This window comes from Sminthopsis crassicaudata, chromosome 1 (assembly GCF_048593235.1).
Source record: "Sminthopsis crassicaudata isolate SCR6 chromosome 1, ASM4859323v1, whole genome shotgun sequence".
NCBI lineage: Eukaryota > Metazoa > Chordata > Mammalia > Dasyuromorphia > Dasyuridae > Sminthopsis > Sminthopsis crassicaudata.
In genome coordinates, this window is record NC_133617.1 from 195,831,527 (window position 1) to 195,857,095 (window position 25,569).

Sequence of the window (25,569 nt, forward strand, 5' to 3'; positions counted from 1 at the left end):
CTCCTCATCCCCTCCTCTTTGATTCTCTTCCCTAGAGCCAAAGAGTAATGTGCCTCTTTTTTTTATTCCTAGCATTTAGCAGGCAACTGACTGGTTGATTTGTCTATATGTAATCTAAATAAGACACTTTTGTTCAATGGCCAATGAAGAAACATACTACTAAGGGAAATGAAATAAATGAAGCTGGAAGAAAAAATGTTACAATTAAATGGAAAAAGGCTTGCACACAAATATTTCTTGAAGAGACAAAGGAAGAAGTTAGCAAAGTTGGTCAATTATATATTTAAAAGAAATAAAAAACACTATTTTGCTGGAACTCTGTCTTCCCAGAAATCAGCTGGAGTCAGGATCACTAAACGTCTTTATTCTTGATCTTTTACAGTCAAGGTCAGGGAGTTAGGCCTAGCTACCTCACACACACATTCCTCCCTCAAATGCCAGGAGAGACCAAGACAGATTCTGCGTCTCAATTCCTCTTCCCCCTCTTTGTCCCACCAATCAAGTCATCACAGAACAGCTGGGGAGGGTCAACCTTCAAACAAGTTAATAGGGAACTGTCCAATTGGCAATTAGTCTCACGTGCTTCATTATCCAAGTGCATTGCTCAGTTCTGGCCCTTTATACTATTTCATAAAATATTATGATATTAATGATAAATATTTGCAAAAAGTCCATAATAACAGTAATCATAGCTTATGCTATCTACTCCTAAGAATTAATATGATTAGATTTAATCATTTTACTCAACTATTTAAACAAGTAAATGAAATTTTTTTTTTTTTTTTTTTTTTTTTTTTGAGGCTGGGGTTAAGTGACTTGCCCAGAGTCCCACAGCTAGGAAGTGTTAAGTGTCTGAGACCAGATTTGAACTAGGGTCCTCCTGAATTCAAGGCTGGTGCTCTATCCACTGCGCCACCTAGCTGCCTCAAGTAAATGAAAATTTAAAAGTAGAAAGGGCCAAAAGAAATAATATCAAAGAAGTTTAAGCAATTTAAACTAATTAGAACAAAGAGAAAAAAAAAAGAACAGAAAGTATCTAAGCTAGCAATATGATGAGATGACTACCAAAAGCAACACCAGATTAAACTAAAAATAAAGCCAGTAGAATTTTGTATTCTTTATACATTTCAATTAATTGTGTGATGATAGGGATGGAATATTATTTGTGAAAGTCTGCTTGTTTCTTTCTATATAGTTTATTTCACAAAAATTTTACCCACTATTTGTCAGTAGAATATACTTATAAAAATGTCATGTAGATGGGAAAGAAGACTTGAGTTGTTAGTTGCTCTTTTTGGTTAAAATAAAAACTAAAAAATTTTTCGCATCTATTTTCCTTCAGGCAATGTCCCCAAAATCCTCCCTCCTAAAGTACAGACCTTCTTTTTACATACACAACTGGTCTATCCCAGATGCCTTTCTCTTCTTTGTTTATTTGAGTGCCATTATTTCTTACTTAGCAAGTACAGCTAGAACTGTGATACATTAAGAGCCTAAATGTGTGACTGTCATCCTTGATGACAAAAAGATTGCTAAATTCCAGGGCTTCTTAAACTTTTCCCATTCATAATCCCCTTTTCACCTGAAAAATTTTTACATGTCCCCCATATAGATACAAAAAATGGATATACAAATCAACCATTTACTGATAAATCATAAAGAAATTTATTTTAAAACAATTCTTTGGAACACATATAATTTTACCATTTATTAAAGATGAAAGCAAATTTGCATACTAACATGATGTGTGTGCTTGTCTGTTTTTGTATAAAGAATTAAACCTTGGTGTACTATTTGATATCTTTGCTGTTGCCAAATGTTTTTACAACCCCCACATTCAGTTATATGACCTTATATAGCTTTGATATATTCTGATAGAAAGTATATTCTTTTAGAGCAGGAACTATTTCAATTTTGTCTTTGCATTCCTAATGTCTAACAAAGTGCTGGCACATGGTAGACATTTAATTAAATCTTGACTGAGTAATTATATAATTCTTGACAAGGTTTTCCTGTTGGATAGGTTTTGGGTTTTTTGGTTTGCTGTCCTCCAAATGATTTCATTTTAAAATGTACTCAGGATGAGTATGTTTCCATGGGTTTTTCAATAAACTTTGCTTTCAACTTTTTTTCCTTCCACTGCTTATTTATGAGGCAATCTTGCTCATAAACTCTCACGATTCACAGCCCATAAGCTCAAGCAGTGGGAAGTTGTTGAGTTGAATCTAGCTTTCAGCTTGTCATATCTGTTTTTAAGTCCATCTCCCTCTTTCCTCCCTCCCTCCCAACATTTGATGCCCATAAAATTCTGCTTGACAAGGATTTCAATACTTCATTTGATTATATATGCAATAGGATATATATACATGAAAAAGAGTACTCATAAGGACACTTCTACCTGTAGAAACTATCTTGACATCCTGTAACACTGACCTCCACAATGTTTAATGTAAGATCTTCACAAGGTACTCATCTCCAGACTCTGGACATGTAATGGCTAGAATTTTTTTTTTCCCCCATCAAATATTCTCTTCTATAGGAAGCCTTCCTTGATTTTTCTCAGTTCTCTCTCATTTATGCTTCATATAGTTTTTTTGGACCCAAGTAGACACTGTCTAGATTCATATTTTCTCTTTTCTTTTCTTTTCTTCTCTTCTCTCTCTCTCTCTCTCTCTCTCTCTCTCTCTCTCTCTCTCTCTCTCTCTCTCTCTCTCTCTCACACACACACACACACACACACACACACACACACACACACACACACACACCCCCTCCCCACTGCTCTTCCTAAACCTCAGTAGCTTTTGAGGATTTTTATTATCTTCAGGTAGGTACCTTCCCAGATCCCATCCCTATGTTCTCCTGGCTACCATATATTTTAAAGTGGAGATTAGGGATCTCAAACTTACTAGGTCCATAACAGAACCTTTTCTTCCTGATTGATTTCATTTCCAAATTTCAGAAGAACTACCATCTTTACAATCACCAAAATTTGTACCCTTTTCGAGTCATATTGAAAATAAAATTCTCAATTTTCCCTCATCCCGCATAATCAATAAATTGTTAAATCTTTTCTTCTCTTTCTCTATTCTTTCTATTCATAAGCCCTTACGCCTTTCACGTCTTTATAACCTCTTGCCTGGATTTTTAAAATAGCTACCTGATTATTTTCCGTGTCCCAAATCTGTTTTCTATAAACTCCAACACTACCAAAGTGGTTTTTCTAAAGAATAATCTGATCATGTTATTTATTCAGCCTCAGTGGTTCCCTAATAGTGGTAGGATGAAATACAAACTTCTCTATTTAGAATGTAAACCTCTACAATCTTGCTCCAATCCATTTTTCCAGCCTTATTTCACATCACAATCTATAGTCTATTCAAAATGGCCTTCTTACTATTCTTCACACATGATACTACAGCTGCTTCCCTGGCCTTGATTGCATTCCTCTTCTTATTCTAGTTCTTAGAATCTTTCAAAGCTTAGTTCAAATTCTACTTTTTCCATAAAGCTTTTTCTGAACCTTGCCTGGCAGCTAGTTTTTTCCTCAAATTGCCTTATATTTATTTTGTATATACTTACATAGACATACTTCTATGTTCATGTTTTATCTCTTAGTAAGAATGTAAGCTTCTTTGAGGGCAGGGATTGTTTCATGTATCCCCAATGTATAGCAGACATGGTGCCTGCTATGATTGGTTGTTGTCCTTTGTTCTCTAAGAGAACCAAAATAACATCACTACGTTAGAGTTGAGTTACAGCATGTTTGACTGTGGCTAATCAGACCAATATGAGCTTGGAATGCACACACAGGGAAAAATAGTCTTTAGAAATATTTGCCTCTAACTTTGTGCATCTCACATTTCTTCTGAGCTCATAGAGCACAGAACTTCTTTTTTTTTTTTTTTTTTTTATTATATATATATATATATTTTTTATAATATTATCCCTTGTATTCATTTTTCCAATTTACCCCCCCTCCCTCTATTCCCTCCCCCCGACGACAGGCAATACCATACATTTTACATGTGTTACAATATAGTCTAGGTACAATACATGTGGAGCACAGAACTTCTTATGAGCGCATGTCATGCTGGATGGTCTTGTGGCAGTTTCTCCCATGTTATACCAATCAATTCTAAAGTCCTTAAGAGAGACTTTGACAATATTCTGGTATCACTTTTTCTGACCATCTTGTAAGTGCTTACCATGTGAGAATTCTCTATAAAACTTTGGTAAGTGTACATTTGACATTCAAACAATGTGGCCAGCCCAATGGAGTTGTTTGAGAAAGGACCTCTGTGTTTGATACCTTATCTTGCCAGGTGATCTTCAGAATCTTCCTGTGATAATTCAGATGGAACTGCTGGCTGATGGAGGATCTGTATTTTCTTGGTGTTAGTTGTTAGGCCAAAATACTTAATAAATGCAAGTGAATTAAGTGAATAAATAAACACAAAACCAAGAGAGTTCCTTCTGTGAAATTCTGGGTTCTTCAATTGATGTTTTTCTTCCTACATTGTAGCTAATTTCTAATGTAACTGACTTAGTGATGAGCCTGGGAACTTTTCTTCCTCATTTATCTGTTGTTTAAAGACTTTCTGATTAGATTTGTAAGACTTTAGGCAAATATATTTTTCTTAGTTCTTGTTTACTGAAACAACTGCTAGGTCAAGAGCATGCCACTCCTATGTTTTAGTAATCACTACAAAAATACAAATCCATTCATATGTGCTATCTTTAGAAATAGCTGGTTACTTCCAAAGTCTGTTTTTCAATTTTTATTTTATTTTTTTTTTGCCTTCAAAAACCAATGGTTTGAAAATAACTTTTGTGGTCCTAATATGTTCAGTTTCTTATCCAAGATTTTGTAATCTTCAGTAATGCTTCAAGATTTCTTTAGGAAATATCATTTCTGCCCACATAACTCACCATGAGTTGACTAATAAGAGTCAACCATTTTGACAATTTTGAAAGATTATCATTTCCTGGATACAAATGCCCAACAGAATTTTCCACTGTTATCACTTTAGCAAAAAGCTTCTGGAAGGGAAATGTCAGTTATCACTACATTATTACTTTTTCCTCAAAAAGAGCAATAAATTCATTTCTTATATTCAAGTACTAGAGATTTCTTTACATGACTCAGGATTCCTTTCTACCTTTCTCTTATTTTATTTTTACTTTTGCAGGATCAGTTATCTTTACTTAGCTGAATGAAAAATAATGATTACAAACCAAATTAAAACCTGACCGAACCAAGAAAATGTCACTGTGCAGGGAGTCACTATAGACAGTCCCGAAGTACTTGCTGAAAGAGACTAGCACACTGTGCTCAAAGTGCTGCTTGCTGATGACCACAAGGTCACCCAGGAAACCCAGCTATGAATTTAGCTGCCTCAGGGGTGCCCACAGTAGTTTGACAGTTGCATCTTTAAGGTTTTTTTCCCCTTGTTGTTCTTAAAGCATATTTCACAGCCTGCAATATCCTATATAGTAGGAAGGCATTTACTGAGTCTTTTAAGGCTTCTTTTAGAAGGGAGATAAACCTTCTACAATGTACAATGTGTACAATTTGAGCATAAAGCATAGACACCTGACTGAAGCAGAATTACAAACAGAACATATTCATTAGAATTCTCTGTATAACTGTTATTCATGTTTTCTAAAAGATTTGAGATTTCAATCTTTGTCTTTCTTGCTAGTAGCTCCCCTATGTAATTATTGTAAGAAACTACTTGTGGGTGACTTGAACTGTAAGTTATAACTCTATTCTTTAGTACCTATAAACAGTATGGCAATGTACCTTGAGAGACACATACTTAATTTTCTTTTCCTTATCTAGTCTTAACTTCACTTTTTTTTTTCTGGGATTCTCTTTTTGTTTCAGAACAAGCCCTTTCTTCTTATTTTGTTCTTCTCCTTGTCCTTGAATTCTTCTACACTCTTTATTCCTTAAAATTCTCATCAAGAATCCCCAAATTTCTCCTTCCCAAATCCAGTATCTGACTCACTTCATACTTTTAGAGGTCTCCAAATCATCATATTACCCTAATTGCCACCACTCTTACAGCAGTTTACAGCATACAAGTAATCCACTTCGCCCTTTTAAAAGAACCTCGATTCCTCCCAATAAGCCCTCTAAACAAGAACAACCCCCACTTAGTAAACCCAATTGTATGACTTGCCCTAGGGAGCATCTTTGCAGGATTCTTACTAACTACTAACCTACCCCCTACTACTCTTGATCTTTCTCCCTTGCTCCCCCCTCCCATTCTTTTTTTTCTTTTAGAGACTAAAAACACTTTAATTACTAGGTGGTGAAATGACTAGAGAAGTGGACTTTGAAGGGCCGAGTTAGAATTCTGCCTCAACTAACTATGTAATTCTCCATTAAGTTATTTAGTATTTCTTGGGGATAATAACAGCACCTTCATCGGGATTCTTGTCAGAATCAAATGAGAATACACATAAAGTTCTTTGTAAATCTATATAATGTTAGCTATTGTTAATACAGTAATAGACTTTAAAGTTTACACTTATTTATATTATCTGATTTAATCTTTAGACACTGTGGAAGATTTCACAGGGTTTGGCAGCTGGGTCCTGTTATGGATACAGGAGTCTTTTAAATAGAGGTTTACTGTTCTGTTGAACTGTCTTTCTTTTCTCTACTCTTTTCTAAGCCAGAAGGTCTAGGTTGGAGTATAAAAATAGTCTTTCCTAGTTTTTTCTTCCCAGGACATGTAGATAAGGTAAGCCAAGTGTAACTAATTCACAGTATATTTGAATTCATAGTAATTCAAAAAGCCGAGACTAGTCTTCAATTTAAACAAATCTTCTCTGCAAAGCTCTGTTAGATTTGTGGGTAATGATAATGAGATGGGGCCCATCTTCATGAGTCTTAAGAATTATTAGGAAAATAAGACAAGTGTATCAGAAGATCATAAATCAAAATATGAGTACCATAAGAGAGTTGCTGTACAAATAAAATGACAGAAAAGACTGGGAGGAGAAATACCTTACATCTCAATGACAAGTTAGTTGCATTTGAGTTTGGCCTAGGAAGAATTTTAAGAGAGGTATAGCACAAACAAATAGCAAGACGCAAAGGCAAACAGCATAGGATAAAAGAAAGATTCAGACCATATTGTAGAAAACAAGACTGAAAAAGTTGGACTTTATTCTATGGACAACAGAATGTAACTTGATAATAATTGTGCTTTAGGGAGATTGTGTGGCAAGAGTAAAGAGGGTTGCTGGAATAGGAAGAGTACAGATGTGGGAATCCACTTAAAAGACTACTGTTACAGTTCAGAAAACAGATAATGAAAATCTGAATCACAGTTGTTGTGGAAGAAACAACAATAAGAATCTACTGCAGTAAGGTCCTAAGAGCTAATACTCTATAAGACTTAGGAACTCTCTAGAGATGGATGAAAAAATAGAAAGAAATCAAAGATGATTTCAGAATTTCACGCCTGGATTACTTGTAACAAAATCAATAACATAAGTTGGTTTGCATGAAAGTTATTTTGGGAGGCTGGGGAGCAAGAGGAAGAACATAATTTTGAGTTTGAAAATGTTGATTATTAGGTCAGTAGAATGGATGGAGATCATGAACATAGAACTGGAAGGCACCTCAGAGCAGAATTGGCAAACTCACTGCTCAAACTAGAGTAATAGGCAGTTAGGGAATGTTTAGCAAAATAAAGACACAACATAGAAGTTAATTTGTGGTTTCCTAAGTCAATATGCAGTTCAGCTAGATGGTGCAATGAATACTGAAATTGTTTTGTTGTCCTTTTCAAAGAGAATCGATGACATCACAGGGTGATATCAGTCTTGACTCTTGAGTGAATGGACTTAAATAAAGTTGAGATACATAAAGCTGTCAGCTTCACTCTCTTTTCCAAAGTCTTTGGAGTCTAGGGGTAAGACAAAAGTCAAGGCAACAGGACAAAAACAATCAGAAAAAGCACATGGCTAATGTCAGGACTTTCACACTGAATGTGATCTTATAACACTGTATAGACCCAGCAACATTAGTTGATAATGATGGACTTGTAAGAACTTTCTAGAAAGCAGTTTTATTTAGGGTAAAGGATATGGTATATAAGAAAGTTGAGAAGTGAATGGGTGGACAAAAAATAAAATATCATTTACTCCTTTATAAAAGAGTTGCTCAGGAGATGAAGTTGACAGGCATATATTTATTAAGTGCTTACTAAGTGATAAACAATGTGTTAAGTACTAGGGAATACCAAAAAAAAAAAAGGCATAAAAACAGTCCTTGTCTTAAGATAGCTCACTTTTTAATGTGGGAAAATAACATTAATAACTATGTACATACAAGATACATACAAAGTTAACTGGAAGCAATCTTTGAGGGGAAAGCATCAGCATTTAGAAAGAATTTCTTTAGAAAGAAAGAAGAGTTGCAAAAGTAAAAACTGAAGAAAAACTGGGGAACTAAAGGAAAAGGATAAAAGAATAAAACATTCTAAGCACAGGGGACAGTCAATGCAATGTGAGAGGAACAGCAAGTGGCTCAGTGTTATGCCATAGTTCTCTTTTTTATTATCCTGACCCAGTCCTGACTCAGTTTCTCTGCTTCTCAAAGCTCAGTCCTGCAAAACATCCCCTCTCTCTTTATCAGAATATTTGATAAGGATAAAAGATTTTATGTTTTAGAACAGTACTCCTCAAACTTTTTAAATAGGGGCCAGTTCACTGTCCCTCAAACTGTTGGAGGGCCAGACTATAGTAAAAACAAAAGCTCACACTCTGTCTCCGCCCCTCAGCCCATTTGCCATAACCAGTGGGCTGCTTAAACATCCTCAGACAACTGCATCTGGCCCTTGGGCAGTAGTTTGAGAACCCCTATTTTAGAATACAGAATGCCTCTCTCAACCCCCAAGCTACGGGAATGTCAGATACTGTCTTATCAAGATGTCATCTCACCTCTGGTGGCTCACCCCACCCAGTCAGAGTCCCATTCCTCATTCTCAGCACCCTGACTCCACCCCTGCCTCAATCTACCCCCTGAGTCTGAGCCATATGTATATAGGTCAATGAGAACTCACATTGTTTGCTGGATCCTTGGAGATGATAGTCTCATTTAGCCCTGGGACTAAACCATGAATCCATTTGGTCACAGTAAATCTCTCCCTTTTAAATAATTAAATACTCTCTAATCTCTATCTTACCTCAGTTTCTCTGGCATTACACCAGTTTATCCTAAGCATAGAGTGAATGAAGGGGAATAAAACATAGAACACTAAGAGAAAGGGAAAGGCTAGGTTATAAAGTGTTTTAAATGTCATAGAGGACTTTTATATTTGATTCTATGGGTAAGAGGGAGTCCATAGGGCTTACTGCATAAGGATGCCTTAAAAAATTATTTTGGCAGATGAGTAAAAGACAGAAATAGAATATAGAGGCAGAGCCCAATTATAAAATTGTAGTCCAGGTGAACAGAAATGATGGTCTGAACTAGAGTGATGGCTGTTTTGAGAAAAGGACAAATACTTAAATAGCACAGTGGAGATCAAGGCTTGCAAAATAATCTTTAAACTAGTACAGACTTTGCAAAATAAATCACAAAACAGTGAAAGGCATTTCTTTTTTAACAAAAGGAAATTATATTTTCATATGATCATAGACCACAGAATTAGTGCTAAAAATAACTTTGTAGGTTTTCGAGCCCAATTTTCTTATTATATAATGAGGAAACTAAGGTATAGAGATGCTAAGTGATTTGTTCAATGCCATATATGTAGTAACAAAGGCAGGATTTGAAAAGAAAGAAGAAAAAAAAGCCTTCCTCTCAAGGAGTTTACATTCTAATGGGAAAAATGACAAAAAAAAAAAAAAAATAAACTATATACAGGATAGTAGGAAACAAAAGGAGGGCACTAGAATTCAAAAGGGTTGTGTAGGCCTCCACTTCTAGGGGAACTTGAAGAGGTTAGATTAGGAGAAAATAAAATGCATTACACTTTGGGCATGTTTTTAGTTTACAATGTCTATAAGACAACCAATTTGAGATATCTGAAATGCAATTTGCAAGACTAGAGGTCAGCACAGAATGGGGCAAAATAATTAGAGCTGAGAACCATCAATATAGAGAAAATAATCAAATCCATGGGAGCTGATGAGATCACTAAATAGTAAAAAAGGAGATGACCTAAGATAGAACCCTGAAGGGAGCTCTATAGTTAAAAGTTTATAATCTGAATGAGAATTAATGGCCTCACAGATGTTTACTGTTCTGTTGAACTGTCTTTTTTTCCCTCTATTCTTTTCTAAGCCAGAGGGTCTAGGTTGGAGTATTAAAACAGTATTTCCTAGTCTCCTCAGTATGAGGAGGAATAGTCAGTTAGATAGGAAAGGAGCCAGGAAAGAATGGTATACAGAAAACCTAGAAAGAAGAGAATATTTTTGTTGTTGTTTGTCCTTTGTATTCTAAGAAGACCATGACACAAGGAAAGGATGCAAGTTTACATACAAGTAAACTGGATTGAAGTAAGGGAGGGCTGTGCAACGTGACCTGCCTCACTTTCTCCTCCAGAGCCAGCAGGGTCCAGTGGTCAGAAACAAATCAAAATGAAATCACAGAAAGAGAGTGATCAACAGTGTCAAAGGCTGCAGGAGAGATCAAGAAGAATAAAGATTCAGAAGAGGCCATTGCAGAAATCTCTTAAAGGATATGTGATACAATGAGATTGCTTGAGCAGGTGAAACACTTAGTTGTGGTAGGAAGTAAGGCCACCACATCATGTGAAACTTGTGTGAAGGAAGAAATTGTAGTAGAAGGTATCTCTGATTTGAAATAAAAAAAAGAGAAAAACAAATGACCCCAATTTTCCCTGTAAAATATGATGTAAGATTCTCAGCTAACAGGGAAGAGATGGAAGTAGGGGAGCCAAAGGAAGTTTAAGAAGGGATAAAAATATTTAGAAGAGTTGCCAAGGAGAGTAGAATAAGAAGTTGATGAGGGAGGCATATAACAGGACTGCCTTGAACAGAAGGGCCCAGCTGGGATATGACCATCTTTGTGTGTGGCTAAAATGGAGTATAAGATTATGTCACACAATGATACATTGTTGGTGGAGTTGTGAAAGAATCCAGCCATTCTGGAGAACAATTTGGAACTATGCCCAAAAAGTTATCAAACTGTGCATACCCTTTGACCCAGCATTGCTGTTATTGGGATTATATCCCAAAGAAATACTAAAGAGCGGAAAGAGACCTGTATGTGCCAAAATGTTTGTGGCAGCTCTTTTTGTTGTAGCTAGAAACTGGAAGTTGAATGGATGTCCATCAATTGGAGAATGGTTGGGTAAATTGTGGTATATGAAGGTTATGGAATATTATTGCTCTGTAAGAAATGACCAACAGGAATACAGAGAGGCTTGGAGAGACTTAAATCAACTGTTGCTGAGTGAAATGAGCAGAACCAGAAGATCACTATACACTTCAACAACAATACTGTATGAGGATGTATTCTGATGGAAGTGGAAATCTTCAACATAAAGAAGATCCAACTCACTTCCAGCTGATCAATGATGGACAGAGGTAGCTACACCCAGAGAAGAAACACTGGGAAGTGAATGTAAATTGTTAGCACTACTGTCTATCTACCCAGGTTACTTATACCTTCGGAAGCTAATAATTAATGTGCAACAAGAAAATGGTATTTACACACATATATTGTATCTAGGTTATATTGTACACATGTAAAATGTATGGGATTACCTGTCATCGGGGGGAGGGAGTGGAGGGAGGGAGGGGATAATTTGGAAAAATGAATAAAAATAAAATAAAATAAAATGTATAACCTGAAAAAAAAAAAAAAGATTATGTCACAGAAAGTGAGTAGATTGAGGAACTGAGTGGTTGGAGTATTTGAAGAAGAGTTAATGTTTGAATAGCTAAATGTACTGTCATCCAATCTTAGCAACAGGAACAACATAAATGACTTATCAGACACTTTGCTGAAAATTAGATATCTTATATTTGTCATATTTCTACTAATCTATCTCTTCAAACGAGACTGTAAGATTATATTTGTCATAGCTACTCTTGATGAAGCAATTCTGACTTAGTTATCATGGTTAAGTCACTGTAAAGGAAAAGAAAGCTGTGATCTGAATCATTGTTCATCACAGTGAAATCAGAGAACCTCAAAGCATTGAAGTGTTTCCTGTCTTTGTGTGGTCTAGTCTCACTTTTGGTTGTTAAGAATTAATGAATAAAATATACTTGGATCCCATTTTTATGTCTATGACAGGTCTTTGTCCCTTACTAAGTCTTCATAAACCATCCCGTTAAGAAGGTGCTCTAGATTTTTGCCAGGAATTAAATAAAAGTTTACAGACTTAAAATATGCAAGCTTCATCTTACCTTCTTCCATTCCCCCTTCTTTAAACTGAGAAATTGGGCAACATTTGAACTCCTCAAATCCTGTAATGCTCTTTTGTTCTGCCATGACATAACATTTTTCAAAGATCAAAGGAACTTTTTATATTTTTGACTGTCCCCACTAGCTTAATCTATGTATTTCTCCAAGGTTTGGGACTTTTCTCTTTCACTGTATTCTTTCCAGTCTCAGCAATTTATCCACTCCAATAGCTTCAATTATAACCTCTATATATAACAACTATAACCTCTTTCATACTTCTGGATTGTTTCTACATGGCAGCCCTGCTGGCAGCTAAAATATAACATAAACTGTAACTAACATCATTATAATCTTCCAATTCTATATCCAACCTTCTTTACCAGCACTGATTCTTGATGTTTCTACTTCCATTCTATACTTTAGAAAGTATATAATATAAACACTTATTTATTGGGAGAAGAGGAAATCAAAGTAATAATTTCAGCACTATAAGGGGATTCATTATGAAACTTTACCAATGCATACTCTGTACCCTAACAGTATTAGGCAGAATAGAAAAGTAAGAATTTTAGCAGTTTTTTTTTAATGGTTATTATGCTAGTACTTGTCAGAAGAGGAACTATCTTATAAGTTATTGATGACACAATGATGGAGAGCTCAAGAGAGAGATATGAGTGCTAAGTATGTAGATTGTGCAGTCATCTTCATAAAGATGATATTTATATAATGGTTTTCTGTTGTGGATGTTATACCTCAAGTTAAGCAGAAAGCATTAGAAACTATACCTTATCCAAACTTTGTAGCTCCATCATCTAGTACAGGACTCTGCTTACAGTAGGAGTTTATTAAATGTTTGTTAAATTTAAAAGTTAAATTTTACTTCTTTCCTTCCCCAATAAAATTCTAATTTGATAATTTATTGTGATATGGAGGTGGTCCTTCAAAGGACTGGATTACAGACTGTTAGATCCTCCAAATCCTACCAACATAACAAAGATACTCAGGTCCTCCTGACTTTAGGGCTGGTGCTCACAGCCTCTGTTTCTGAAGTGAAATTTGAACCCAGATCTTCCTTCACCCAAGGCCAACATTTTATCTACTATCTCAGACATCGACACAGAAGAAATACCTAAATACTAACAATGAATTTTGAGGGCTTAAGGGAAAAGCAGTTGCAGTAGGAAGGAAAATAATGGGTTATACATATTAAAAAGAGGTTCTGGGATAGGAAAGAATATATTCTATACATGTCATTCCTCAAGTGATAGTCAAAAGATATAAATAGACAATTTTCAGGTGAAGAAATTAAAGCCATATTCACTCATATTAAAAAAAATGTTCAAAATCACTGTTGATTAGAGAAATTCAAATTAGGACAACTCTGAAGTCCTACTTCACACTTCTCGCATTGACTAATAAGACAGGAAAAGATCATGATAAATGTTGGAAGAGATATGGGAAAAGTGGACCACAAATACATTGTTGGTGAAGTTGTGAAATGATTCAACGATTCTGGAGAATAGTTTGTGTACTGTGTACAACCTTTGATCCAGAAGTTTCACTACTACATCTGTAATTCAGAGAGATAATAAAAAAGGGGAAAAGACCCATATATGCAAAAATGTGTGTAACACCTCTTTTTGTAACGGCAAGGAACTGAAAATTGAGCAAATGCCCATCAGTTGGGGAATGGCTAAGTTATAATATATGAAGATGATGGAATATTATTTTTCTATAGAAATGATGAGCAGACTGATTTCAGAAAATTCCAGAAATATTTACATTAACTGATGGTGAGTGAAGTGAGAACACAATAATAAGAAGATTATGGGATTATGTGATGATCAATTGTGATGGACTTGGCTCTTCCCAACAATGCAGTAATTCAAGGGAATTCCAATAGACTTGTGATGGAAATTGCCAATTGAAACCTGAAGAAAACTATGAAGGCTGAATGTGGATCAAAGCATAGTATTTTCACTTTTTTTGCTTATCTATTTCTCTCATTTTTTTTTTCTCCCTAGCTTTTAGTTTGATTTGCTTACACAACATGACAAATATGGAAATATGTTTAAAAGGATTGCACATATTTAATCTGTATCAGATTGCTTGTTTTCTTGGGGAGAGGGGTAATTGAGAGAGGGAAAAATATTAGAAAACAAAGTCTTAGAAAATTGAATGTTGAAAACTATCTTTATATGTATGTAGAAAAATAAAAAAGATCTACAGTTTTAGACTTAAGGTTAAGATACCTATAGGTCACTTGAAATTACCAATTGACTTTATTGAAACACTTTTCTCTCTATATTTCTGTTTTGTCTGTTACTTCTCCCATTATCACAAAAAAAAAAAAAAAGCAATTTTCTGCAGATGCCACAGTGCACAATCAGAACACTCCCTTTTTTCTAAGAATCAAATAAACACGTAACCAGGTTTATCAGGTTTCCTATTTCCTTAACTGTTTTTGTTTGATCTGGTTATTTATAGATCATATGATTGAGATCTAGAGGGGACCTCAGAAATGTAGTACAACCTAGTCCTTCAGCAAATGAAAAAAATGAAAAAAGTAAATAAGGAATAAATAACAGATTTCAAATTCAGGAGTTCCATGTCCAGATTATATCCTCACTCCATTATAGAATGTTATCCTTTTTTATAACCAAAGATATGTGTGTGTCAAATGCTAGTGTAGACAGCACAGAGCCCGGAACATTGCAGACTCCACATGGCATAGCCAGTACCAGGAGTGAATCAGCACTGACCCAGTGCAGCTGCAGTTTTTCAAAAACCTCTCCTGCCATAAAGGCAGACTTTAACATAAGAAAGACAGACAGACAGGCAGGCAGGGAGGAAGAAAGAAAGAAAAAAAGGAAGGAAGGAAGGAAGGAAGGAAGGAAGGAAGGAAGGAAGGAAGGAAGGAAGGAAGGAAGGAAGGAAGGAAGGAAGGAAGGAAGGAAGGAAGGAAGGAAGGAAGGAAGGAAGGAAGGAAGGAAGGAAGGAAGGAAGGAAGGAAGGAAGGAAGGAAGGAAGGAAGGAAGGAAGGAAGGAAGGAAGGAAGGAAGGAAGGAAGGAAGGAAGGAAGGAAGGAAGGAAGGAAGGAAGGAAGGAAGGAAGGAAGGAAGGAAGGAAGGAAGGAAGGAAGGAAGGAAGGAAGGAAGGAAGGAAGGAAGGAAGGAAGGAAGGAAGGAAGGAAGGAAGGAAGGAAGGAAGGAAGGAAGGAAGGAAGGAAGGAAGGAAGGAAGGAAGGAAGGAAGGAAGGAAGGAAGGAAGGAAGGAAGGAAGGAAGGAAGGAAGGAAGGAAGGAAGGAAGGAAGGAAGGAAGGAAGGAAGGAAGGAAGGAAGGAAGGAAGGAAGGAAGGAAGGAAGGAAGGAAGGAAGGAAGGAAGGAAGGAAGGAAGGAAGGAAGGAAGGAAGGAAGGAAGGAAGGAAGGAAGGAAGGAAGGAAGGAAGGAAGGAAGGAAGGAAGGAAGGAAGGAAGGAAGGAAGGAAGGAAGGAAGGAAGGAAGGAAGGAAGGAAGGAAGGAAGGAAGGAAGGAAGGAAGGAAGGAAGGAAGGAAGGAAGGAAGGAAGGAAGGAAGGAAGGAAGGAAGGAAGGAAGGAAGGAAGGAAGGAAGGAAGGAAGGAAGGAAGGAAGGAAGGAAGGAAGGAAGGAAGGAAGGAAGGAAGGAAGGAAGGAAGGAAGGAAGGAAGGAAGGAAGGAAGGAAGGAAGGAAGGAAGGAAGGAAGGAAGGAAGGAAGGAAGGAAGGAAGGAAGGAAGGAAGGAAGGAAGGAAGGAAGGAAGGAAGGAAGGCAGACAGAAAGAAAGACAGAAAGAAAGACAGAAAGAAAGACAGAAAGAAAGAAAGAAAGAAAGAAAGAAAGACAGAAAGACAGAAAGAAAGAAAGAAAGAAAGAAAGAAAGAAAGAAAGAAAGAAAGAAAGAAAGAAAGAAAGAAAGAAAGAAAGAAAGAAAGAAAGAAAGATGAGTAAAAAAGTAAAGAGGACTCTAACAACTGACAGCTTTTATGGCGAAAGAGAAGAATAGATTTAAAACCCTGAGGAGATTAAAGGCAGATTGTCTCCAGATGAAGCTCCAAATCTGGTCCCCATCACACAAGGCTCTGCTAAAAGAACTTACAAAAGATCTTAAAAGAGAGCTAGAAAAAAATGGGGAAAGGAAATGAAACCCTTGCAAGAGAGTTTGGAAAAGGCAACACAAAATAGACATAGTGAAATGGAAAGCTAACTCATTAAAAGATAGATTTGATAAATTGGGAAAAAAAGAAAGCAATAAACAGAAAAACAGAATTTTTGAAACAAAAATAAAATAACTTTTTTAAAAAACAAAATTTGTGAAATGGAAAAAGAAAATAACTCCTTAAAAAACAAAATTTGTGAAATAGAAAAAAATTTCATAGAACAAAACTCATTCAAAAATTCAATTGGACAAATACAAAAAGAAGTTTAAAAAAAAAGCAAATGAAGAAAACACACTAAAATTCAGAATTGAATAAATGGAAATGAATGACTCAAAAAGGCAACAAGAATCAGTCCAGCAAAACCAAGAAAATGAAAAAATAGAAAAAAATGTAAAATACACAATGGGGGGGGGAAAACAACCTGGGGAAAATAGATCTAAACCTGGAAAATAGATCTAGGAGAGATAATCTAAGGATTATTGGACTCCCTAAAATACATGATGGAAAAAAAAAGGGCCTAGACCCTATTTTTCAGGAAATCATCAAAGAGAACTGCCCAGATATGTCACATAATCAGAATGTAAAATAGACAGTGAAAGAATTCATCAATCACCTACAGAAAGAGATCCCAAAATTAAAACTTCAAGAAATATTGTGGCTAAATTCCAGAACTATTAGACCAAGGAAAAACACTACAAGCAGTTAGAAAAAAACAATTCAAATACCAAGGAGCCACAATAAGGATCACTCAGGATCTAGCAGCTTCCACATTAAAGTATCGAAGAGCCTGGAATCTGATATTCCAAAAGGCAAAGGAACTTGGTATGTAGCCAAGAATAACTTACTCAGTCAATCTAAGCATTTTCTTTCAGGGAAGAAGATGGACATTCAATGAAATAGGTGAATTCCATTTATTTGTGACTAAAAAAGGAAAGCTAAACAAAAAGTGTGACCTCCAAATATAGGACTCAAGAGAAGCATTAAAAGGTAAAAAGAACTCTTGGGAATTGTATTTCTGTCATGGGCATACATAAAGAGTACGTAATTTGGTTTACTATTATAATATTAGAAAGGATCTACAGATAGAAAGGAAATTGTACCAGAAAAAAGGAAAAGTGGAGGTACTACTCCCCTGAAGAGGCAAAAGAAACCTATTATATCTGAGGGAAATAGGGAGAGGGATGATCATAGTGTGAATATTAGTCTCATCAGAATTGGCTCAAAGACAAAATATTAGAAATATTCAATTCATAGAAAAAATTCTCCCACCTCATTGAAAAGTAGGAGGGGAAAAATGAAAAGGGAAGGTGTAAGATAAATAGAAGGGACTACAGAAATTGAAAGGGAAAGGTTTAAGAAAAGGGGAAGGACTCTAAGAGGAAGGGAAGGCAGGCTGTGTGAGGAAGTGGTGCTCATAAGTTTAATACTAGGGAGGGGAATAAGGGGAAAAGGAAAGAGAAAAGCTTAATCTGGGGTTAACAAGATGGCAGGAAATACAGAATTAGTAATTTTAACCATAAATGTGAATGAGGGTAAAGTTCCCCATAAAGCGGAGTTGGATAGCAGACTGGATTAAAAGCCAGAATCCTACAATATGTTGTTTACAAAAAACAGTTGAAGAAGGGCAATACATATAGAGTAAAGGTAAAAGGCTGGAGCAGAACTTACTATGCTTCAGGTGAACTCAAAAAAGTAGGGGTTGCCATCCTGATCTCAGATGAAGCAAAAGCAAAACTTGATCAATTTAAAAGAGGCACTATATTTTGCTGAAGGGCAGCATAGACAATGAAATATTATCAATACTAAACACATATGCACCAAGTGGTGTAGTATCTAAATTGCTAAAGGAAAAGTTAAGAGAGTTGCAAGAAGAAATAAACAGCAAAACCATTACAGTGGGAGATCTCAACCTTGCACTCTCAGAACAAGATATATCAAACCACAAAATAAATAAGAAAGAAGTTAAAGAAATAAATACAACACTAGAAAAGTTAGGTATGATAGATGTTTGGAGAAAACTAAATGGAGACAGAAAGGAGTACATTTTCTTCTCAGCAATTCATGGAACCATACAAAAACTGACCATATATTAGGACATGAAACCTCAAATTCAAAAGTATAAAGACAAAAATAGTAAATGCATCCTTTTCAGATCACAATGTAATAAAAATTACATTCAATAAAATGCCAGGGGAAATTAGTCTAAAAAGTAATTGGAAATTAAATAATCTCATCCTAAAGAATGCATGGGTAAAATGGAAAATCAAAGACATAATTAATAATTTCACCCAAAAGAATGGCAATAATGAGACAACATACCACAATGTGTGGGATGCCAAAGTGGTAATAAGGGGAAATTTTATATCTCTGGAGGCTTACTTGCATAAAATAGAGAAAGAGAAAATCAATGAATTAGGCTTGCAACTAAAAAAGCTAGAACAAGAGCAAATTAAAAACCCCCAAACACTAAACTTGAAATTCTAAAAATAAAAGAGATTAATAAAATTGAAAGCAAAAAAACAAAAAAAACAAAAACAAAAACTATTGAATTAATAAATAAAACTAAGAGTTGGTTTTATGAAAAAAAAAAAAAAAAACAAACAACAACAAAATAGATAAACCCTTGGTAAATTTGATTAGAAAAAGGAAAGAGGAAAATCAAATTGTTAAGTCTTAAAAATGAAAAGGGAGAACTTTCCACTAACGAAGAGGAAATTAGAGCAATAATTAAGAGTTACTTTGCTTAACTTTATGCCAATAAATTTGATAACTTAAATGAAATGGATGAATAGTTTAAAAAAATACAGATTGCCCATATTAAGAGAGGAAGAAGTAAATCGGTTAAATAGTCCCATTATAAAAAAAGAAATAGAACAAGCTATTAATCAGCTCCCTAAGAAAAAATCCCCAGGACCAGATATATTTACATGTGAATTCTACCAATCTGAATTTTACCAAACATTTAAAGAACAATTAGCTCTAACGCTATATAAACTATTTGAAAAAACAGGGAATGAATCAGTCCTACCAAATTCCTTTTATGACACAGACATGGTACTGATACCTAAGCCAGATAGGATGAAAACAGAAGAAGAAAATTATAGACTAATCTACCTAATGAACATTGATGCAAAAATCTTAAATAAAATATTAGCAAAAAGTTATAGAAAATCATATCCAGGATAATACACCATGACCAAGTAGAATTTATACCAGGAATGCAGGGCTGGTTCAATATTAGGAAAACTATTAACATAATCGACTATATCAATAACCAAATTAATAAAATCATATGATCATCTCAATAGATACAGAAAAAGCATTTGATAAAATCCAACATCTATTCCTATTAAAAACACTAGAGAGTATAGGAATAAATGTACTTTTCCTTAAAATAGTGAAATTTATTTAAAACCATCAGCAAGCATCATATACAATGATGATAAACTGGAACTATTACCAGTAAACTCAGGAGTGAAACAAGGTTACCCACTATCACCATTACTATTCAATATTGTGTTAGAAATGCTAACTTCAGCAATAAGAGATGAAAAAGAGATAAAAGGAATTAGAATAGGTAATGAGGAAACCAAATTACCACTCTTTGCATATGATATGATGGTATACTTAGAAAACCCCAAAGATTCTACTAAAAAGCTATTAGAAATAATCCACAATTTTAGCAAAGTTGCAGGATACAAAATAAATCCACATAAATCAACAGCATTTTTATACATCACTAACAAAATCCAACAGCAAAAGATTCAAAGAGAAATTCTATCTAAAATAATTGTCAATAGTATAAAATATTTGGGAATCTATCTGCCAAGGGAAAGTCAGGAACTATATGAGAAAAACTACAAAACACTTTCCACAAAAATAAAGTCAGATCTAAACAATTAGAAAAATATTAAGTGCTCTTGGATAGGTTGAACAAATATAATAAAGATGACAGTACTAACTAAACTAATCTATTTATTTAGTGCCATACCAATCAGACTCCCAAGAAATTATTTTAATGACCTAGAAAAAATAACAACAAAATTTATCTGGAAGAACAAAAGGTCAAGAATTTCAAGGGAACTAATGAAAAAAAAAATCAAATGAAGGTGGCCTAGCTGTACCTGATCTAAAACTATATTATAAAGCAGTGGTCATCAAAATCATTTGGTTAAGAAATAGACTAGTTGATCAGTGGAAAAAGTTAGGTTCACAGGACAAAAATAGTCAATAACTATAGCAATTAGTGTTTGACAAACCCAAAGACCTCAATTATTGGGATAAGAATGAACTATCTGACAAAAACTTCTGGGAAAATTGGAAATTAATATGGCAGAAACTAGGCATTGACCCACACTTAACACTACACAACAAGATAAAATCAAAATGGGTTCATGATGTAGGCATAAAGAATGAGATCGTAAATAAATGAAAAGAATATAGGATAGTTTATTTTTTAGACCTTGGAGGAAGAAGGAATTTGTGACCAAAGAACTAGAGATCATTATTGATCACAAAATAGAAAATTTTGATTATATCAAGTAAAAAGGCTTTTGTACAAACAAAATTAATGCAGACAAGATTAGAAGGGAAGCAATAAACTGGGAAAACATCTTTACAGTTAAAGGATCTAATAAAGGCCTCCTTTCCAAAGCAGAGAATTAACTCAAATTTATAAGAAATCAAGCCATTCTCCAAATGATAAACTGGGACACTGATGCATTGTTGGTGGAGTTGTGATTAGATCCAACCATTCTGGAGAGCAATTTGGAACTATGCTCAAAAAGTTATCAAACTGTGCATATCCTTTGATCCAGCAGTATTACTACCGGGCTTATATCCTAAAGAGGTATTAAAGAAGGGAAAGGGACCTGTGTGTACGAAAATGTTTGTGGCAGCCCTTTTTGTAGTGGTTATAAACTGGAAATTGAAAGGATGCCCATCAATTGGAGAATGGCTGAATAAATTGTCGTATATGAATGTTATGGAATATTATTTTTCTATAAAAAATGACCAATAGAATGATAGAGAGGCTTGGAGAAACTTGTATGAACTAATGCTAATTGAAATTAGTAGAACCAGGAGATCATTATACACTTCAACACTACTACATGAGGATATATTCTGATGGAAGTGATTCTCTTCAACAATGAGAGGATCCAAATCAGTTCCAATTGATCAGTAATGAATAGAACCAGCTACACCCAGTGAAAGAACACTGGGAAATGAGTGTGGACCACAACATAGCATTTACATTCTTTCTGTTATTGTTTGCTTGCATTTTTGTTTTTCTTCCCAGGTTATTTTTAGCTTCTTTCTAAATCAGATTTTTTTTTTTTGTGTGTGTGTGCAGCAAGATAATTGTATAAATATATATACATATATTGTATTTAACATATACTTTAACATATTTAACATGTACTGGACTACCTGCCATCTAGGGGAGAGGGGAGAGGGAAGGAGGGGAAAAGTAAGAACAGAAGTTTTTGCAAGGGTCAATGTTGAAAAATTACCCATGCATATTTTTTGTCAATAAAAAGCTTTAATTAAAAAAAAAAGAGAAAGAGATGTGTGTGTGTTTAAAATGTTACTTCCTGGGATATTCTGGAACCTTGAAAGTTTTGGATAAAATTTTACTCTAATAAATACAAAGTTCTCTGAACTCAACTGGACAGAAAATAAAGTAGTATGTAGACATCTTCCCTGAATTCTTTTTATAGATCTGTATTTGGTTTGGTGAAAGCTTTGAAATCTTTTGAATGTTAAATGTTGAAAAAGAAGAGAGGAGATGAAGAGTAACTGATGCTGAATAGAGCAGAGGAGATAAAAAAATCTCAGGCTTCCCTTTGCTCAGAGTACAGTTTAATACTTTAGATACAAAAAAATTCCCTTTGAAATGGAAAACAACCAAGAGATGATTTATTGTCTAAGAATATTCAAAACAACAGTATGCCTACTCCCTCCAGTGAGGATATTCATCTATAATATGAATATGAAATATAAAATGAATATGAAATTTTAATACAAAATAAAACAAACTGTTAAACAAACATGACAATAGGAAATCTCAGTAACAGTCCACTGAGAAAGTTAAAGCAAAAACTACTATGAAAATGCACTAACCTGGGAGGTGATGTTAAGTGTAACTGCATCAAGACCACCAGAAAGCATACCCTGAGTGTCAGCCAGAGTTAATGTGACACTAGCATCGCCTCCAACTCCTGATGAAGACATTACAAGATTTTGAGTGGCTATAGTTGATGGAGACATGGATACTGAAGGAAGATTTCCAGTTGCAGTATTAAGGTCTATAAAACAAAAGAAAAAAAAAAAAGGAAAAGGAGATCAAAATATAAGCTAGGTAAATAAAATTGTGATGTGGAAAACACAGTTTTGTGGCTAGAGAAAACTATGGTCGTTTTTCAACTATGCTGATGGAATATTGTCAATATTAATTTTACTAAAAGGCATTTTAACTGCCTATTTTATTTTTCCCCAAGTAGATCTACTGTACCTTCCTAAATATTTGTGGAGAATCTGTTGAAGCAAAAGAAAGAAGGGAACAACTTAGTCCCAGTGAATGCTATCATTAAGAAAGGACAAAGAATTCAAGTGCTTGTGTTTTTTTTGTTGTTTTTTTTTTGGGGGGGGGGGGTTATTTATTATTTATCTGCTGCTCAGAATTAGAGTAAAAAATTATAAAATGGGATCAATCTAAACAAATAGGCAACTACTAGTTCCACATTTTGGGTCTCTAAGGTTGACTTTTTCCCATTTGACTTCTTAATATCTTTTCTTTCTCTTTTGAATGACCAAGCATAAATATAGAAATCATCCAGTCCAATAAAGATTTTTTTTCTCTGCAAAATTTATTAATTTTCTCTAATAAAGACAGAAAAAGATTTTTGGTCTCCACAAAGATCTATTTGTTTTTCTTCTAATCAGTGATGACAGGAAGGAAAGGTATTCTGAGTGAGGATCCTCTAAGATTGTTCTTTTCAATAGAACTTTTCAAAAAAGGCAAACTTTGTTATCCAGGTGGATGGGATTGGCTCAGTAAGGGCTTGCCAAATTCTTCTGGTAGACATAGGGGAAAAAAAAAGTTCAATTTAATATTTCCTTTAACAAAATATTCTTTTTTTAAAGTGGAAATTTTTCCATAACCTAGTTTATCAGAAAGCAAAAAATTTCAACTCAAGAAGCTATCTGCTAAAGAGACATAAAAAGAAAACTCCTGTTAAAGCTTTGCTGTGACTTGGTTATACCAGTCCAGAGAGCCTCCTCATATCAGTCAGGGAGCCAACAGGAAAACTAGGTTACTTACTTGTAACTGGAGTTCTCCAAATATATTGCCTCCATAGATCCACACTCTTGGAGTCTCACACTGTGCTGCACAGACCTGGAACCTTTAAAAGCAGTATAACCATTAGGAGTCTAGTGCATTGAAGCAGCCACCGGGGGCTCCAAAGATTACTACATAAGGAGACAGTAAGATCCCTCCCACCTCTCTCTTTATCTGACAAACTGACTGCAGAGGACTCCTAAGACAAGCAAGGGTAGGAGAATAATGAGTGTGGATTTGTGGAGGATTTATGTTTCAAGTACTCCAGTTACCAGAAAACTAGTCAACCTAATGTTCATAATATTGCCTCCACATATCCCTACTCTTGCAAACTAATCAGTACCAATCATTCTAGAGTTAAAGAAGATTAAAAAAAAAAAAAGAAAAATCCTAAAAGATTGTCCTGTAAAAGTACAAAAACACTAAGGAGAAAACTGACTAATGACCCACCTAGACTTCTCCACTGGCATAATCTACAAATATACCTTTAGAAAGCTACTAAAAGTGCTAGTAAGGAAAGAAGCAGCATGTTTCTACATTCCTTTATCAAAGCAAAAGTTGATATAATTGATCACTATCTAAACTAGACCCTATTTTCAAAGAAATTCAAACATTAACAAAATTTCTTAAGGGGTCAAAAGGTATTTTATTTAGAAAAAATGTTTCCAACATTTTCATAACAAATGGTTGATCAAAATGTTCCAGGTCTGTGCAGCATAAGAAATCTAAAGAGAAAGAATCATTGAGAAGAAAGAAAGAAGGTTCTGTATTCTTCTAGCTAAATCAAGTTTTCTAATAAACATCAGAATTCATACTTGAAACCATACAGGGTGACAAATGTGCTCTAAATCCAGTTCTAATCTCTACAGAATCCAATTTTAAACACACAAAATAACTGTAGCTCAAAGAGAACTGCCCTCTCTGACTAACAAGAAGTTGGAAGAAATCATATCAAAGTTAAATCTATAGGATTAGAAATACACAATCTGATAATAATTCTTACTTGTTTCTTAATATTGATTTTACAAGACAAAAAAGATCAAACTCTACAGAAAAGAAATAATTACTTTTATATGTTTATTCATACGGACTTTCTATTGGAACTACTAAGTATACAAGTCAATAAAGTCTTCTGGAACTTTTAAGAATTTAGTGATGGATAGCTATTAGTCCCTATGAAGACTCAAACTATATAAACAACAACAAAAAAATTGAGCAAAACTCTTTGTTCAAATAAAGTAAACTTAAAAAGACTGAGGTCAATTCTCTTTGGATTTTTATCTGACCCAATACTATCAAAGAGATTTCAAGGTCAAATAACATTTCAAAATAACATGCTCTTTAAACTTTGACTTGATTTTCATCAAGAATTTAAATTACATCAATTCCAATTTCTTGAATCCTGACAAACATAGGGGGCAAAGGAAGGAATGTGACAATATGGGGTTTTAAGGTTTGCCTTAATGATGAAAATCAAGTATTGACTTTATAAGGAAGTGTAGATTTCCAGACCCAGAAGACATAAACAGGTATTTCTCTTTTCAAAGAGCTAAGCATACAAACTACTAAAGTACTTTAATGAAACTTTTAATCCTCTTCCAAGTCAATTACTGTTTTGCATCACTGTTAAAAATCACAGCAC

General features: G+C 34.7%; 1 protein-coding gene across 1 annotated transcript in view; it reads right to left on the minus strand.

The window, feature by feature from the left end:
- The window catches only part of ZNF236 (zinc finger protein 236), a 223,298-nt gene that overhangs the window by 34,695 nt on the left and 163,034 nt on the right, over positions 1-25,569 (minus strand). Inside the window, exon 28 of the mRNA XM_074273648.1 lies at positions 22,709-22,893. Coding sequence (XP_074129749.1) covers positions 22,709-22,893 — 185 coding nt within the window. The remainder of the gene's footprint in view (positions 1-22,708; positions 22,894-25,569) is intronic.